At 42.4% G+C, this 18984-nt stretch overlaps 1 protein-coding gene across 3 annotated transcripts in view; it reads right to left on the minus strand.

Annotated features, from left to right (window-relative positions):
• Positions 1-11857, minus strand: part of CAPN7 (calpain 7) — a 51874-nt gene extending 40017 nt beyond the window's left edge. The window contains exons 1-3 of one of the 3 annotated variants that reach the window (XM_070377171.1): positions 11519-11857; positions 9235-9343; positions 276-433 (exon numbers count right to left, since the gene is read on the minus strand). In XM_070377171.1, coding sequence (XP_070233272.1) covers positions 276-433; positions 9235-9343; positions 11519-11620 — 369 coding nt within the window. In that variant the 5' untranslated portion in view covers positions 11621-11857. The remainder of the gene's footprint in view (positions 1-275; positions 434-9234; positions 9344-11518) is intronic. The other 2 variants (XM_070377170.1, XM_070377169.1) reach the window with 2 other exon arrangements.
• Between the last annotated feature and the right edge of the window lie 7127 nt (positions 11858-18984).

Below are 18984 nucleotides of genomic sequence, written 5' to 3' on the forward strand. Positions count from 1 at the left end.
CCATTATTAATTCTACTCTTCATTAGCTTTTTTTTAAAACTGATTTTTGTATTGGGGTATAGCCAATTAACAATGTTGTGACAGTTTCATGTGAAAGTCATGGGACTCAGCCACATATATACATATCCCATTATCTTTTAATGAGGAGTAACTTAAGTTACATGTATAATAACAGGATTTTTTTTAACGAATTGTTACATAAAATTCACTAGTAAGGGGAGAAATTTCTTAGGACAATTCCACCAAACTTAACTTGTAAGTATTATTATACATACGGTTTTCAGACAGAGATCTACAGCTTCTGTATACAGTTCTATAGCATCTTCAACATTCCCTTTTTCATCTTCGTCAAAAGCTTGTGTCACGAGGAAATGGGCACGCTCTAAGTCCAACTGATGTTTTGATTTCAAAGGATCCGCACTCTTTGACTGAACTAGGATCAGAAAAAAGCCACATACTTATATATACATCCAGGGAACAACATGTCATTTTAATATACTCTTTACCAAAATTCTGTAATCCTTCATGTAAAAAACTTAACGAGGTAAAAAGAAATCTTTAAATTTTCCCTGAACTCCTCTCTGTCCCTACTAGCACTTTTCATCATTTAAAAAAATAAAATGAACATTAGCGTTCTCCCCAAAAAAAAAGACTGAAACTTAGAAAACACTAAATCTAAATAAACTCAATAGTGTTCTAAAGTTAATTTTTTTTTTAGTACAGACAATAATTATATAATCTATTAGGCCTTGATGATAAAATTCATGCTGTTTCCTATTCATCAGGGTCCAGAATAAGCCATATTTTTATTGCTGTTTGACGTAAGTGCTTCTGTTTGTTTTTAATATAAAGATACATGTCCATAAGAGACTTTCATCTAGCATATATAAAGATCTCTTATAATTCAACAACAAAAAGACAAATCCAATCTAAAATGGGTGTGGTGATTATGTCATCAACCTGTGTCAATTCGATTGGCTCAGAGGTTACCCAGTTGTTTAGCTAAGCAAGATTTCTGGGTAGCCTCTGAGGATGCTTCTGAATGAAATTAGCATTTTGAATTGGTACTAAAAGCAGAGTGCCCTCCCCAATGTGGGCGGGCATCACCTAACCCACTGTGGGCCTGAACCAAGCAGAAGACAGAGGGGGAGAACCTGCCTACTGCAGGACTGCAGGAGCTGGCACACGGGTCCTCCCTGGCTCCTGGACTGCAACTCACACCATCAGGCCCCCTGCTTCTCAGGCCTCTGGACTTAGACTGAACCACACCACTGGCTTTCCTGGCTCTCCAACTCGCAGAGGGAGTGGGACATCTTAGCCTCCATAACTTCATGAGACAATTGCTCATAATAAATCTCTGTATGTACACCCTACTGGTTCTGTTTCTCTGCAGAACCCTATTTTATATCATGGGGAAAGAATGTGTATAGTCATTTCTCCAAAGCAGATATTCAGATGGCCAGCTGGCACATGAAAAGATGCTCACCATTTGCTATCAGGGAAATGAATATCAAAACCACAATAAGATGCCATTTTATCCCCACAAATATGGCTAAAATAAGACAGAAAGTAACAAGTGTTGACAAGGCTGTGAAGGAAATAGAACATTGCCGGTGTAATTGTAAAATGGTAGAGCCACTGTGGAAAGCAGTTTAGCAGTTCCTCAAACTTAGACATAAAGCTACCATGTGTGTGCATGTGTGCTCAGTCACTTCAGTCATGTCCGACTCTCTGTGACCTTATGGACTGTAACCCGCCAGGCTCCTCTGTCCATGGGATTCTCCAGGCAAGAATACTGGAATGGGCTGCCATGCCCTCTTCCAGGGCATCTTCCCGACCCAGGGATCAAACCTGGGTCTCCTGCAGTGCTGGTGGATTCTTTACCACTGAGCCACGGATATGCCCAAAGCTACCATATGACCTAGCAATTCTACTTCTGGGTTTCAAGAGAACTGAAAACATTTGTCCACACAAAAACAGCATTACTCACAACAGACAAAAGGTGGAACCAAGCCAACGTCCACCAACTGATGAATAATAGATAAATAAAATGTGGTCTACTAATACAATGAAATATTATTCAACCATAAAATGAAATTAGACACTGATACACGCTACCACAAGGATAAATGCTAAAAATATTATGCTAAATAAAAGAAGCCAGATACAAAAGGCCACATACTGGATGACTCCATTTACAACAAATATCTAGAATTGGCAAATCCATGGAAACAGAAAATACATTATTGGGATTAAAGATTAGCAGGATTAGTAGCTGCTAGGGCTTAGGGACAGTGGGCAGAATGTGGTCCACTGGAGAAGGGAATGGCAAACCACTTGAGTATTCTTGCCTTGAGAACCCCATGAATAGTATGAAAAGGCCAAATGATAGGATATTGAAAGGGGAACTCCCCAGGTCAGTAGGTGCCCAATATGCTACTGGAGATCAGTGGAGAAATAACTCCAGAAAGAATGAAGGGATGGAGCCAAAGCAAAAAGAATACCCAGTTGTGGATGCGACTGCTGACAGAAGCAAGGTCCGATGCTGTAAGGAGCAATATTGCATAGGAATCTGGAATGTTAGGTCCATGAATCAAGGCAAATTGGAAGTGGTCAAACAGGAGATGGCAAGAGTGAACGTCGACATTCTAGGAATCAGCGAAATAAAATGGACTGGAATGGGTGAATTTAACTCAGATGACCATTGTATCTACTACTGTGGGCAGGAATCCCTTAGAAGAAATGGAGTAGCCATCATCGTCAACAAAACAGTCCGAAATGCAGTACTTGGATGCAATCTCAAAAACGACAGAACGATCTCTTTGTTTCCAAGGCAAACCATTCAATATCAGTAATCCAAGTCCATGCCCCAACCAGTAACACTGAAGAATCTGAAGTTGAACGGTTCTATGAAGACCTACAAGACCTTTTAGAACTAACACCCAAAAAAGAAGTCCTTTTCATTATAGGGAACTGGAATGCCAAAGTAGGAAGTCAAGAAACACCTGGAGTAACAGGCAAATTTAGCCTTGGAATACAGAATGAAGCAGGGCAAAGGCTAATAGAGTTTTGCCAAGAGAACGCACTGGTCATAGCAAACACCCTCTTCCGATAACACAAGAGAAGACTCTACACATGGACATCACCAGATGGTCAACACTGAAATCAGATTGATTATATTCTTTGCAGCCAAAGATGGAGAAGCTCTATACAGACAGCAAAAACAAGACTGGAAGCTGACTGGGGCTCATATCATGGACTCCTTATTGCCAAATTCAGACTTAAATTGAAGAAAGTAGGGAAAACCACTAGACCATTCAGGTATGACCTAAATCAAATCCCTTATGATTATACAGTGGAAGTGAGAAATAGATTTAAGGGCCTAGATCTGATAGATAGAGTGCCTGAAGAACTATGGACGGAGGTTCGTGACACTGTACAGGAGACAGGGATCAAGACCATCCCCAAGGAAAAGAAATGCAAAAAAGCAAAACGGCTGTCTGAGGAGGCCTTATAAATAACTGTGAAAAGAAGAGAAGCTGAAAGCAAAGGAGAAAAGGAAAGATATAAGCATCTGAATGCAGAGTTCCAAAGAATAGCAAGGAGAGATAAGAAAGCCTTCCTCAGAGATCAATGCAAAGAAATAGAGGAAAACAACAGAATGGGAAAGACTAAAGGTCTCTTCAAGAAAATCAGAGATACCAAGTGAACATTTAATGCAAAGATGGGCTCGATAAAGGACAGAAATGGTATGGACCTAACAGAAGCAGAAGATATTAAGAAGAGGTGGCAGGAATATACAGAAGAACTGTACAAAAAAGATCTTCACGACCCAGATAATCATGAAGGTGTGATCACTCACCTAGAGCCAGACATCCTGGAATGTGAAGTCAAGTGGGCCTTAGAAAGCATCACTACGAATAAAGCTAGTGGAGGTGATGGAATTCCAGTCGAGCTATTTCAAATCCTGAAAGATGATGCTGTGAAAGTGCTGCACTCATTTCAGATCAGATCATTCGCTCAGTCGTGTCTGACTCTTTGCGACCCCATGAATAGCAGCACACCAGGCCTCCCTGTCCATCACCAACTCCCGGAGGTCACTGAGACTCACGTTCATCGAGTCAGTGATGCCATCCAGCCATCTCATCCTCTGTCGTCCCCTTCTCCTCTTGCCCCCAATCCCTCCCAGCATCAGAGTCTTTTCCAATGAGTCAACTCTTAGCATAAGGTGGCCAAAGTACTGGAGTTTCAGCTTTAGCATCATTCCTTCCAAAGAAATCCCAGGGCTGATCTCCTTCAGAATGGACTGGTTCAATCTCCTTGCAGTCCAAGGGATTCTCAAGAGTCTTCTCCAACACCACGGTTCAAAAGCATCAATTCTTTGGCATGCAGCCTTCTTCACAGTCCAACTCTCACATCCATACATGACCACAGGAAAAACCATAGCCTTGACTAGATGAACCTTTGTTGGAAAGTAATGTCTTTGCTTTTCAATATGCTATCTAGGTTGGTCATAACTTTCCTACCAAGGAGTAAGTGTCTTTTAATTTCATGGCTGCAGTCACCATCTGTAGTGATTTTGTAGCCCAGAAGAACAAAATCTGACACTGTTTCCACTGTTTCCCCATCTATTTCCCATGAAGTGGTGGGACCGGATGCCATGATCTTTGTTTTCTGAATGTTGAGCTTTAAGCCAACTTTTTCACTCTCCACTTTCACTTTCATCAAGAGTCTTTTTAGTTCCTCTTCACTTTCTGCCATAAGGGTGGTGTCTGCATATCTGAACTTATTGATATTTCTCCCGGCAATCTTGATTCCAGTTTGTGTTTCTTCCAGTCCAGCGTTTCTCATGATGTACTATGCATATAAGTTAAATAAACAGGGTGACAATATACAGTCTTGATGAACTCCTTTTCCTATTTGGAACCAGTCTGTTGTTCCATGTCCAGTTCTAACTGTTGCTTCCTGACCTGGACACAAATTTCTCAAGAGGCAGATCAGGTGGTCTGGTATTCCCATCTCTTTCAGAATTTTCCACAGTTTATTGTGATCCACACGGTCAAAGGCTTTGGCATAGTCAATAAAGCAGAAATAGATGTTCTTCTGGAACTCTCTTGCTTTTTCCATGATCAGCGGATCTTGGCAATTTGATCTCTGGTTCCTCTGCCTTTTCTAAAACCAGCTTGAACATCAGGAAGTTCACAGTTCACATATTGCTGAGGCCTGGCTTGGAGAATTTTGAGCATTACTTTACTAGCGTGTGAGATGAGTGCAACTGTGCGGCAGTTTGAGCATTCTTTGGCATTGTCTTTCTTTGGGATTGGAATGAAAACTGACCTTTTCCAGTCCTGTGGCCACTGCTGAGTTTTCCAAATTTGCTTGCATATTGAGTGCAGCACTTTCACAGCATCATCTTTCAGGATTTGGAATAGCTCAACTGGAATTCCATCACCTCCACTAGCTTTGTTCATAGTGATGCTTTCTAAGGCCCACTTGACTTCACATTCCAGGATGTCTGGCTCTAGGTCAGTGATCACACCATTGAGATTATCTGGGTCGTGAAGATCTTTTTTGTACAGTTCTTCTGTGTATTCTTGCCATCTCTTCTTAATATCTTCTGCTTCTGTTAGGTCCATACCATTTGTGTCCTTTATCGAGCTCATCTCAATATGCCAGAAAATTTGGAAAACTCAGCAGTGGCCACAGGACTGGAAAAGGTCAGTTTTCATTCCAATCCCAAAGAAAGGCAATGCCAAACAATGCTCAAACTACCACACAATTGCACTCATCTCACACACTAGTAAAGTAATGCTCAAAATTCTCCACACCAGGCTTCAGCAATACGTGAACCGTTAACTTGCAGATGTTCAAGCTGATTTTAGAAAAGGCAAAGGAACCAGAGATAGAATTGCCAACATCCGCTGGATCATGGAAAAAGCAAGAGAGTTCCAGAAAAACATCTATTTCTGCTTTATTGACTATGCCAAAGCCTTCGACTGTGTGGATCACAATAAACTGTGGAAAATTCTGAAAGAGATGGGAATACCAGACCACCTGATCTGCCTCTTGAGAAACCTGTATACAGGTCAGGAAGCAACAGTTAGAACTGGACATGGAACAACAGACTGGTTCCAAATCGGAAAAGGAGTACGTCAAGGCTGTATATTGTCACCCTGCTTATTTAACATCTATGTAGAGTACATCATGAGAAACGCTGGTCTGGAAGAAGCACAAGCTGGAATCAAGATTGCTGGGAGAAATATCAATAACCTCAGATATGCAGATGACATCACCCTTATGGCAGAAAGTGAAGAGGAACTAAAAAGCCTCTTGATGAAAGTGAAAGTGGAGAGTGAACTAGTTGGCTTAAAGCTCAACGTGAAAACTAAGATCATGGCATCTGGTTCCATCACTTCATGGCAGATAGATGGGGAAACAGTGGAAACAGTGTCAGACTTTATTTTTTAGGCTCCAAAATCACTGCAGATGGTGACTGCAGCCATGAAATGAAAAGATGCTTACTCCTTGGAAGGAAAGTTATGACTAACCTAGATAGCATATTGAAAAGCAGAGACGTTACTTTGTCAACAAAGGTCGGTCTAGTCAAGGCTATGGTTTTTCCAGTGGTCATGTATGGATGTGAGAGTTGGACTGTGAAGAAAGCTGGGTGCCAAAGAATTGATGCTTTTGAACTGTGGTGTTGGAGAAGACTCTTGAGAGTCCCTTGGACTGCAAGATCCAACCAGTCCGTTCTAAAGGAGATCAGTCCTGCATGGTCTTTGGAAGGAATGATGCTAAAGCTGAAACTCCAGTACTTTGGCCACCTCATGTGAAGAGTTGACTCATTGGAAAAGACTCTGATGCTGGGAGGGATTGGGGGCAGAAGGAGAAGGGGACGACAGAGGATGAGATGGCTGGATGGCATCACTGACTCGATGGACATGAGTTTGAGTGACCTCCGGGAGTTGGTGATGGACAGGGAGGCCTGGCGTGCTGCAATTCATGGGGTCGCAAAAAGTCGGACACGACTGAGCGACTGAACTGAACTGAGGGCCTAGGGGGAGATAGATGGTTAGGTAGCATCACTGACTCAATACACATGAATTTGAAAACCCTAGGAGATAGTGAAAGACAGGGAATCCTAGCATGCTGCAGTCTATAGGGTTGCAAACAGCTGGACACAACTGACAAACTGAGCAGCAACACCAGGGGATGGGAGGAATGGGGCGTGACTACTAATGGCTAAGAGGTTTCTTCTAGGGTGATGAGAATGTTCTGCAGTTAGATAGTGGTGATGGTTGCACAACTCTGGGAATACACTAAAAACCACTGAATTGTACACTATAAAAAGCTGAATTTTATGGTATGTGAATTATATCTCAATAAATGCTGTTTAAAAAACCTTTAAATTTTGTCTCAAAATTGTGCTTGATCTTTTTAAAAAACTATAATCCTCAGTAACACCTCTCTAAACCATGTATTATACTAATCCCATTTATTAAATGAATGTTAAAATATTCAGCTCAAGGTTTCTCAGCCTTGGCCCTACTGATATTTTCACCTGGATAATTCTTTGCTGTGGACGGTCCTATGCATTGTAGAATTTCCCTGTAGCACTGTGCCTGCCCTCCAGCCAACCAGATGCTAGCAGCATACTGCACCCTGACCCCTAACATAGACAACAAACATCTCTCCAGACAATGTAAAATGTCTCCTGAGAGGCAAAATTGATTCTAGTTTCGAATGACTATCTAGTCTATGGTTTCACAGCTGTAAGTGGAAGGGCAGGGACTCAACTTAGATCTTTAATTCCAAGTCTTGAGTTTTTTACACTTCAGTAGTGAATTTCAAACTGGGTCACCTTCCCCACCCACAAAGTCATGTCATCTCTCAAAGTTTCTTGACTGTCAGCAGACTCTATCTGTTTTAAAAACTGGGATTCTGAACAAGATTTTTATTTGATAAAGAACTCTTCTGCGTGAAATGATAATTAAGTAAATCATTTAATTCCCATTTCACTTGCTGAACAAAATGGGTCCAAAAGTTGGCAAAACATTTAAGGTATGTTACGCTCTAAAAATCCTTTTTTGAGCTTTACTTCTGTTTTACTGACAAGTTTTCATTCGTCAAGAGATTAGGGCTATCTCATTCTGTGCCTGAGTATCATATAAACATCACATTTATAAATTTAAAAACTTCATTTACTTAGCAAGGAAAATGAAGTGTCTCTGAATTCCATGGTATTTTGAATATATGGATGAGTATAAATTTGTATCAAGTGAGAGCTTGACACACAAACAGTTCACATGTCAACGCATGCAGTTTCTGGGCACTGTCTTACAAGGAAATACTGTGTCTGTAAGGAGACTGTCATAACAAGAAACCCAACAATTAAATCTACTTTATTTTAACTATAAGCTGGTTGGTAACTGCTACTATCTGTTCAGAATAAGTGGTAGAAAGTAGCACAAAGTCTGTCAGAATGCTGAATAAGACCTCTCTAAGTTTGTGGCTTTATTAGATAGCCACAAGGAAAACAGGGTGGAAAAAGAGTCCTCAGTGACATGAATACATCCTTGAAACAAAATATCAACAGATGATCATTTTCTTTCCTACCATGTAAACAACAGATTTTGCCAAGAACCCACTTACTTCTAAGGGAACGATGAACATTAAGCCTGGGAACTTGTGTCACAGCATTTGCCATGAGGCTTACAAAAATAAACAGGTTGTTCCAGGTCTCTGCTTACATGCCACTTTCCCAAGATACCGTTGGCAAACTCTCTAAAATGAGAGTTTAGCTAAGGTCTTCAGGTTGAGGATACTGATACGGTAAAGACTGTGAACCCACTGCTGAAGTCTTTAGACACTGAAGAGAAAGAGTCATTTAATTTTAATAGCAGGAGAGGGCATGTGACAGATATTTAAAGGCAGATTTTAACAGGGTTCTAATCCCGATTCTGCCAATGACACACTGTTTGAATGTGGATAATTCATGTCCATTTCTGGGAAATTAGAATATCACATTACGTGACCTCTGAGGTTCCTCTTCACAGATCACTTATTTTCATATTACAATGTTCAAAGATGTGATTACCAAAAGAGGAATAAGCGACAAACAAGTGAAGATCAAGAATCAAAGATGAAAACAAAAAGGAAAGAGAAACATAAGGGAAAAGTAAGATGGGATAGGAAAGAAGAAAAGAAAATAGTGACGTGGTCAGTAGTCTTTACCTGCTGAATGTAAGGCCTGCACTCTTTCCAGATACTCATTTATTTTTTCTTGAATATGTTCTAGGCTTGATCCTGCCATCTCAGCATAAATTAAAGCTTGTGCAGCTTCCTAAAAATAAAAAAAGAATTCAAAAGACTCTAACAGATGAATTACAATTTGAATTTTCTATACCACTTTCTAACTCGTGGTTGGTTTCTATGAATGATAAAACAAGAATGTCTTTAAGATACTAGAAATTTTTTTCATAAGATAAATGAATAATATAGTCCTTTACTAAACTTTTTTCAGTTCTCAATGCTCTCAATTTTCTCAGACTGTTGAAACTTTACAAAGTCAAATAGAAGGGGTTGATTTTAAACATTTTCTTAGAATAACTGTGATTTACGTTGTTTTCCTTCTTCTCAGTGCAGTAGGTCAGACGAAACTACCTACTGTGAAAAGGTGATCCGAGTCCTGAGAGCATTAGAACAGACAATACTCATAAATATCAACAAACGATTATAAACGTTAATTGTCTCACTATGGCAAGAAAAGTTTTTTCTCCAAAGAAACCATTGTCAAAGGGGGACACATTTTAAGGCAGGTTTCAGTTGAATGAAAGAAACTTATTTTAATGAAGAACACCTAGATCCATTTTCCGGTTATTCCATGACCTCCTCAGCCAGTCAGGCTGTGCTAGTGAGGAAAAGCCTCCGTTCTCGCCATCACCATTTCAGGAGGGTGACCAGCGCTACCAGAGAGACTCCCCCCAGCACCACCACCTTCCCTGCAGCCATCTAAATGGATGCATTTCAAGGAACCCTAGGCCTCATTAGCTGGATCCAAAGATGCCATCCCTTTTTGAATCCAGTTACTGGAAGAATCATTTCTCTGAACCTACAAAATCAATAAGAAGAGTACAATTTTGATCCAAATGGAAATTGGGGGTAGAAAAGATACGTTTTCCTCAGATCCTGCAGTTCAGATATTTCAAGGGAGGAAAATATAGTTGTATATGTAAATACTGTAGCCAGTTTTTTTAACTGTTGGTATCAACTTTATTTTGCTCATTTCATTTACACTTGAACGTGATTAACAAGGAATCCCAAAGAGAACAGCATGAAGACAGAAAACACTAAATATCTGAAACAGTTTACACAAATAGAAACACCACCACTCTGCTGATTCTCTCAAGGAAAAGAAACTCTTCATAACAACATGCATGTAATTCTAAGCAAAACAAAAGGCACTGCACAGGATTTCCTTTCACTTTAGAAAAATCTATTTCATATGGCACTACGTTTACTTAGGAACATTTGTCATTATTTCACAAAACTAATAAAACACAGTCCTACTTTTAAAGAAATACCACCAGTATGAAATTGTAAAGAAAAAAAAGTTCAAAAAGAATGACTCTGAAACACAACCGAAGTCTCTAAATACAGGTTGTAAAATGAAGGCAATCAAACATTAATCTGAGAAAAGAAAATTACACATCATTGATAGCATATAGGTTTATGGAAGAAAAATGACTACTACTTTATTTTCAAGGCTGACATTCTTCCTAAAAGAAAAGGTGACGGTCTTTAGAGGATACAGCTCCCTCCACCGGAGTGGGGATGGGCCACGGCTGGAGCTGGAGAGGTGTGCGTCTGCAAATCCTCAGAATTGGTGAGCAGACAGTGGACCGGGGGGAGGGGGCGGGCTCTAATTCTGGCCTCAGCAATTTATCCATAGGAAATATCACAGAAACGTGTAAAGCATTAGCTACAAGGGTATTATCATGCTGAAGAAACAGAACGCACATTAAAATGGCCAGGAGACTTTGTAAAGAAACGAGGGCATATCCGCATAATGGGATACTATGCATCTAGCCCTTAATATTATTACTGGTAACAGTCATATCGTTAAACTTTTAAAAAATTCGTAATTTTCTTAAAAGTTCAAAAGAAAAAAACAGGTTTAAAAACAGCATAGACAATCTGACCCCAGTTTGTTTTTTTAAAAAGGTTGTGTACACACACTGACACTGGGGGGATGGCGACGTGCGGAAGTCAAGCACTACGACGCGCAATGCTTTCTTCTTCACTGACTCGCGGCGCTCTCCCGCGTGCTTCCGGCCCGTCTGTGGCGGTGAGCGCACGTCCGCGGAGCCGAGGGCCCTGCCCCACCGCCGCCCTCAGGAGCGTCGAGCCGGGGGATCACCTCCGCCGCGGCGACCGAGCCCCCGACGGGCTGGCGCCTTAGCCCCGCCCTCGGCCAGAGCGGCCCCGCCCCCGGTCCCCGGCCCCGCCCCCGGCCCACCTTGTAGTAAAACACGGCCTCCGCGTAGCGGCCCTCCTGGTCGCGCTGCACCGCTAGCCGCGCGAACTGCACCGCGTCCCGCTCCAGAGCCGCCGAGTCCATGGCCGCCCCGCGCCGGAGCCCTTCTCGCGTCGCCGACCGCCGCGCGCCCAGGGGCCGCGAGAGGTCCCGGGCCGCGAGGAAGGCGAGCCGGAGCTCACTTCCGCCGACTGAGGGAGGACGGCCAACAGCCCACCCCAGGCTCCCAGCCCGCCGGCACCCTCGCGCCGCGGCCGCCGCACTCCCGACCGGCCCACCGGCCACACTGCGCAGGCGCAGCCGGGCCCGCGCAGGGGTTCTGGGAGCCAAGGCGCCTGAGGGAGGCCCCAGTTCGGCGGAGTGCGCGGGCGGTGGGCGGGGCCCGGCTGCGGCGCGCGTGTGCACGTGACCACCAGGGCTCCGGGGATTGGGCAGGCCCAAGCGGCGCCACGTCGGCACGGCCGCGGGCTTCGCCGACCTCTTGACGGAGCTGTGCAAGTGAGGGCTGTTGCTGGCCAGACTGGGAGCGGGCGCGCATGCGCCTCGGGGAGCCTGGTCCCTACTTAGTATCCAGGGACGACGAGCAGCGCTTCCCGCCGTCAGCTGAGCTGACTTTTAAATCAGGGAAATGAAGTAAGGACATAGCGTCACATTCCCGGCCTCTTCTGAGCTGACTTTTTTAAATGAGGGAAGTGAAGTAAGGACAAAGGGTTCTTATGTGATACTTTTATAAGGTTTCTAACCATGTGAGTCTTAATCCTGTATACCTCCCCAAGTGTATGGTATTGAGTGAATTGTAGACAAGCAAGGTAATACGTTTTCTTGTGTTCTTATCCTTAGGTTAACTTAATGCTGTTGTCATGACACAATTAGGTGATTATTTGATTAATTTCTTTCTCTCTTTAAGCTCTGACTTCAGCAATACTAATGAAGGAACTTCCCATGTGGCGGAGTGGATAAGAATCTGCCAGCCAGTGCAGGGGACACAGGATGTATTGTAGCCACGCGTTCCAGGAAACAAACTCACCCAGAAGGACAATGCAGATAGTGGAGTGCAGTTTATTACACCGGGGGGCCCAAGGCAGAGTCTCCTCTTAGCCAAGAACCCCAACTGACTTTTGTGAAAACCTTGTATACCTTAGGCTCAAGCCCACATCCCCAAATTCCTTAAACCTAGCCTGAAAAGTGTTAAAGGGAGATACAATCAGGTCACAGCCATGATTCATAATCAGAAGGGTCAGCTGGTTATACATTGTAGCCTACACCAGTGGGTGCCATAAAGATTATAAAGGTGATTGACTATGGTAGGGGATTGTTACATTCTTTTTGGCGATGGGGAATCTTGGTATGGAATCTGGTGTTTATCAGTACGGGAGGCCAGTTCAGCTGTAGGTATATGTTATGCCCATAGCTACCAGGCACATAGTCCAAAGCTGACTGAAAGTGCAAGATGGAGTTTCCTTCTTTTTCAAGATGGAGTCAGCACCGCCTGTTCCTCTCCTCCTTCAGTAACACTGGTTGAGAAAGACCCCACATGCTGGGGAAAAACTAAGCTGGTGTGCCACAACTACTGAAACCCAGTTGGTATCTAAAGCCTGTACTCCACAGCAAGAGAGCCACCGCAATGAGAAGCCCTAGCACTGCAACTGAAGAGAAGTCCCTGCTCACTGCAACTAGAGGAAATTCTTGCCAAGCAACGAAGACGCAGTGTGGCCAAAAAACAAATAAATACATAACAACAACAAAAACGAAAGACACCATGATGTGAACAAAACTCAAAATTCACCGTACGTCAAAGAAGCAAGATGTGAGAGAACAGACTGTGTTACTTTGTTTACAAGGAACACCGGCAAAGACAAATCTTACCAATAATGTGAGAAGTTGTTAGGGAACAGTTGACCAACACTGCCTGCCCTGACTGGACATCATAATAACACCTTAAGTCTCCTACCTCAGGATGCTTCAAAGAACATAAAGCCAAAGAAGGGCCCAAAACCAACCTGGGGAAAACCAAGGAGGGGCCAAGAAGGGGAGAAATGTGTGTTAGTCACTTCAGTTGCATCTGACTCTTTGTGACCCCTTGGAGTGTAGCCCACCAGGCTCCTCTGTCCATGGATTCTCCAGGCGAGAATACCGGAGTGGTTTGCCATTTCCACCTCCAAAGAAGGGGAGAAGAGACCAGTCCATTAAATCTCTTGCCAACCTCCCAGACTCTCTCATGCTGGAAATCATTTTGATTGAGTGATGCACATGCCATCGGGAAGGGCCCTGCATCAGACTGAATGAGGACATGAGCAAGATGACTGGCCAGAGACAATCCCAACTCACCTAACCCCACCCACCGTAAAACTTGAGACTGCAAACCACAAGGCAGAGCAGTTCTCGTAGTCTCCCTTACACTGTTGCTCTCCACTCCAGCGTCACTTTTCAATAAAGTCTTTTGCTTTGTCAGTACTGTAGCTCCTTGGACAATTCATTTGAGTCTTAGACAAGGGCCCACTCTCAGGCCCTCAAAGAGGTCCCATCCAGTGACAAAATCACATCAGTGATTGAGAAGGGATAAGGGAAACTTTGGATATAAGGGGAATGTTTTATGTCTTACTGGTGGGTGATGTCAAAAGTTATATCCATTTGTTAAAAATCGACCACACTGTACATTTTAAATGTGTGCTTTAGCTGTCCCTTCATGTTTACTGAAGTTAATAACTATCTTATTGGACTGTTGTAAAGAGCACAGGTGGAGAATTTGACTCTGCTTGGCACAAAGATGGTTCCTATCATTGGCTACAACAGTTTTATAACTGAGCAGGGATGGTTTCTGTCTTCACCAGTTTTATCCCAGAATTAAGTCCAAGCTTTTGTCCGGTGCAAGTGTTGAATAAGTATTTCAAAATGTTGAGTGAATGAACTCCCCTACTGAATATACTCAATGTGCCCTTTCCCATCTTGAGTTTGAACAACGATATAGAAATTCCCTAACACAGGATAGAGGGTCCTTCAGAACAGGAGCTCAGAGTGAGTTCCCAAGATATCTGCAGCCACTGTCTTGTAGAAACTGATGCCCAAGCTACAGCAGATGAATGCAGTTTTAACTGCTCATAGAGGAGTGTGTCTAGTCCCCCCTGCCCTCATCTCAGCTTACGGAACTCCAGCTCACCTTGCAGGGGGCTTTTCTAGCTTTCCCAGGCAGTTGTGATCCCTCTTGGTACCCTCTCATTTACTCCCTTATTCCTTGTTGATTTATTCACTGAACATTGAACACCTGCTTGATGCCAGGCATGGAGTGACACATTGAAGAGACAAAGACAGAGAGAGTAAGATAAAGCTGGGTAAAAGGGAGTCAAAACTTAAAAGTATCTGCAGTCTTTAGCAACTTTTAGACTTCCAATCCATGAACATGGTAAACCTCTGTGTGTATTCTGGTCATCTCTTACTGTTCTCGGCAGTGTTCCATAGGGCACAAGTCTTACATATCCATCTTTGGACAGATTTACCTCTTAAGCATTTCATATTTCTAATGCTATTTTAAATGGCATTTTTAGTTTCAATTTCCAATTGTTTTTGCTAGTATATAGGGAAAGAGTTGATATTTTTACATTTACCTTATGTTCTGCAATCATGGATTGTCTAGAGTGCTGTGGTGGAGCCTCATCACAGCTGCCTCCAGGGAACATCTCCCAGGATGTCCTCCCTCTATTACTTCCACATGCTCCATCAGGTCTGTCTGTGACATTTACCAGGGCAGAATTTGTTCAACGTTAAGCACTCAGTAGTGCTTGGTCAAAATGTGCTCCTCCTGCAGTGGGAGTCCCCACCCTCCCCAGAGCTGGGAGAGACCCAGAGAGAGGGGTGAGCTCCAGAAGACTGATCACAACCCTGCTCAGGAAGCCCATGCTGTTGTTGAATCCCTGGCTCCCTTCCTACACACACTTCACAGGTGGAGGCATCCTTGTGAAATCCAGGCTTGCAGAGGCTTTTGGAAACATCACCATCTGAACTACTGTAGAAGACAGAGTAATGTAGTAGTAAAAGTGTAATAGTAATAGCAGCAGCAACAGTAGTAGTAATAGTAGTACTATTGCTCTTTTTAAAGCTGCCAGCTCAGTAATGGTAACGTGTTACTTCAGTCAACAAATAGTAAGAATTCTGTTGGCCATACAACTGGGGTTAAAACAAAATGGCTCAAACAGCTTACCCTGTAGTGCATAAACCGACAGTTCACACAGCCTTTAGTAACTGCTGAGAGAGGGGTAAGTTGGGGGCTGGGAGGCCCAGAGCAGCAGCACTCAAATCAGCCCAGGGGGCCCTCGCACCATGTCCCAGAGGGAGGGGTGCTTGAGTTTGTCAACTGAAAATATAATGCAGGAGGCTGTGAATGAGAATAGAGTTTATCTAGTGGCTTAGCAGGAGCAGCAGCAGCAGGGTTTTGTTTAGTGTGGCCACCTCCATGAATGTCTTCACTGGATCTTCTAGATAACTTGCTGCAGTTTCTACATTAGCTCTTGTGGTTTCTTCTTGCACTTCTATATTATGGAGACGGCTTCTTTCCTTAAACCTCATGAACCAACCTCTGCTAACTTCAAACTTATCTTCTGCAGCCTCCTTGCCTCTCTCAGCCTTCCCAGAATTGAAGAGAGTTGGGGTCCTGCTCTGGATCAGGCTTTGGCTTAAGGGAATGTGGTGGCTGGTTTGCTCTTCTATCCGGACCACTCAGACTCTCTCCATACCAGCAATAAGGCTTTCATTTTCTTATCATTGGTGTGTTCACTGGTGCAGCACTTTTCATTTCCTTCAAGAACTTTCCATTTGTATTCATGCACAACTTGGTTAACTACTTGGCTCCATGAAAGTGAAAGTGTTAGTTGAGTATGACTCTTTGTGACCCCATGGACTGTAGCCCGCCAAGCCCGTCAGGCTCCTCTCTCCATGAGATTTTCCAGGTAAGAATACTGGAGTAGATTCCCATTTCCTTCTCCAGGGGAACTTCCCGACCCAGGGATTGAACCCGGGTATCCTGCATTGCAGGCCGACTCTTTACCATCTGAGCCACCAGGGAAGCTTTTGGCAGTCTGGGCTGTTGACATGCTTTTCTCAGTGAGCTGAATCATTTCTAGCATTTGATTTAAAATGAAGATGTGCGACTCTTCCTTTTACTTGAACACTTAGAGGCCATTGCAGGGCTGTTATCTGGCTTAATTTCAATACTATTGAGGCCTGAGAAAAGGAGGAGAGAGCAGTCAGAACATACACATTTATGCGTTAAGCTCACCTCCCCTGGTGGCTCAGACAGTAAAGCGTCTGTCTACAATGCGGGAGACCTGGGTTTGATCCCTGGGTCAGAAAGATCCCCTGGAGAAGGAAATGGCAATCCACTCCAGTACTATTGCCCGGAAAATCCCATAGACAGAGGAGCCTGGTGGGCTACAGTCCATGGGGTTGCAAAGAGTCGGACACGACTGAGCGACTTCACTTTCACTTTCACCACCTTATATGGGCACAGTTCTTGGCACCCCTGAAATTATAATAGTAACATCAAAGATCACTGATCACAGGTCAGTCACTATGACAGATATAATGAGAAAGTTCATAATATTGGGAGAATTACCAGAATGTGACAGAGACACTGAGTGAGCAGATGCTGTTGGAGAAATGGTGCTGATGGACTCGCTCAATGCAGGGTTGTCACAAACCTTCAATTGTTAAAAAAAAAAAAATCCACTATCTGTGAAGTGTAATGAAATGAGATCTACCTATATTGGAAAAAAGAAGTAATGTCCTTTCCTACAAATAGTATCCTGTGACCTCCCACAGAGAAAGAGCAAAACCATCTCTTTTTGCTGGCTCCTGTTTCCTGGCTACAGTTGCACACGAGTATGATCAGGGACCAGTTTTTCAAATCACTGACAGATTGAGGACACTGGAAGTAGAAAAGAGAACAAAAGATTCCAGGGGAAAATTGTACAAAATGAGCTTAATTTTCCAACAAATGTGATTACTTTGGTCCATTTGAAATATTAAGCTTGAGCATATAAAATTGCCATTTTTGTAGGTCAAAAACAGTTGAATATCTGCTGAAATCTTCAATTTCCTATCGTTCAATCTGATTATACATACATATTCTAATAATTTTTATATCCCCAAATGTATATATAGCTCAGTTATATCTGTATAATTATATATCTTAAATATATTCTAATTATATACCCATATCTTAATTTTTATATAACCTAACTATAAATTAATTATATATTAGTTGAGTATATATGTAATTTACATATTATATGTAATATATTTTATATCTTAATTATATATTCTAATCAAATGTATACCTAAAATTAGAAAACATACATCTATTACACACAATTAGAAGAAAGACAAAATTAGAATATGTATGTATATATATATTTCATATATACAGAAGTATACAGATAGCCTAATTCTGTCTTCTAATTTTTTCTTTATTCTAATTTTAAGATATATCCTAACTATATATACGTGCCCTCATATCTCCTAGTTTTAGATCATCTTAATATTATACACATCCTAATTACACGCATATACACTCAGATGATCCTGAATTTGAAGTCTGGTTGGTAATGAAAATTGAGAAAGGGCTTATGTGGACACAGCAGTACATTGCCATCTCACCAAACAAACAAATTCGTTAAGAACTAAAAACCAAAAACCAAACAAGAAGGGTTTGTAGGACAATTTATCCTGTTAATCTCAAAGCACTACCAGCCACGATGGATTTGTGAATGTATAAGACCACACTGCCCTCTTGTGCCTTCATGTGGTACTGCAGCTGTTTGGAGGTTAACCACACAGATATTTATGGTTACTGATTTACTCTTTCTTTTTTTTTTTTTTTAATTGTTAAACTACCACACAATTGCACTCATCTCACACGCTAGTAAAGTAATGCTCGAAATTCTCCACGCCAGGCTTCAGCAATACATGAACCGTGAACTTCCAGATGTTCAAGCTGGTTTTAGAAAAGGCAGAGGAACCAGAGATCAAATTGCCAACATCTGCTGGATCATCGAAAAAGCAAGAGAGTTCCAGAAAAACATCTATTTCTGCTTTATTGACTATGCCAAAGCCTTTGACTGTGTGGATCACAATAAACTGTGGAAAATTCTGAAAGAAATGGGAATATCAGACCACCTGACCTGCCTCTTGAGAAATGTGTATGCAGGTCAGGAAGCAACAATTAGAACTGGACATGGAACAATAGACTGGTTCCAAATAGGAAAAGGAGTACATCAAGTCTGTATATTGTCACCCTGCATATTTAACTTATATGCAGAGTACATCATGAGAAACGCTGGTATGGAAGAAGCACAAGCTGGAATCAAGATTGCCGGGAGAAATATCAATAACCTCAGATATGCAGATGACACTACCCTTATGGCAGAAAGTGAAGAGAAACTAAAAAGCCTCTTGAT

Source organism: Bos mutus, chromosome 1 (assembly GCF_027580195.1).
Source record: "Bos mutus isolate GX-2022 chromosome 1, NWIPB_WYAK_1.1, whole genome shotgun sequence".
NCBI classification, from domain to species: Eukaryota; Metazoa; Chordata; class Mammalia; order Artiodactyla; family Bovidae; genus Bos; species Bos mutus.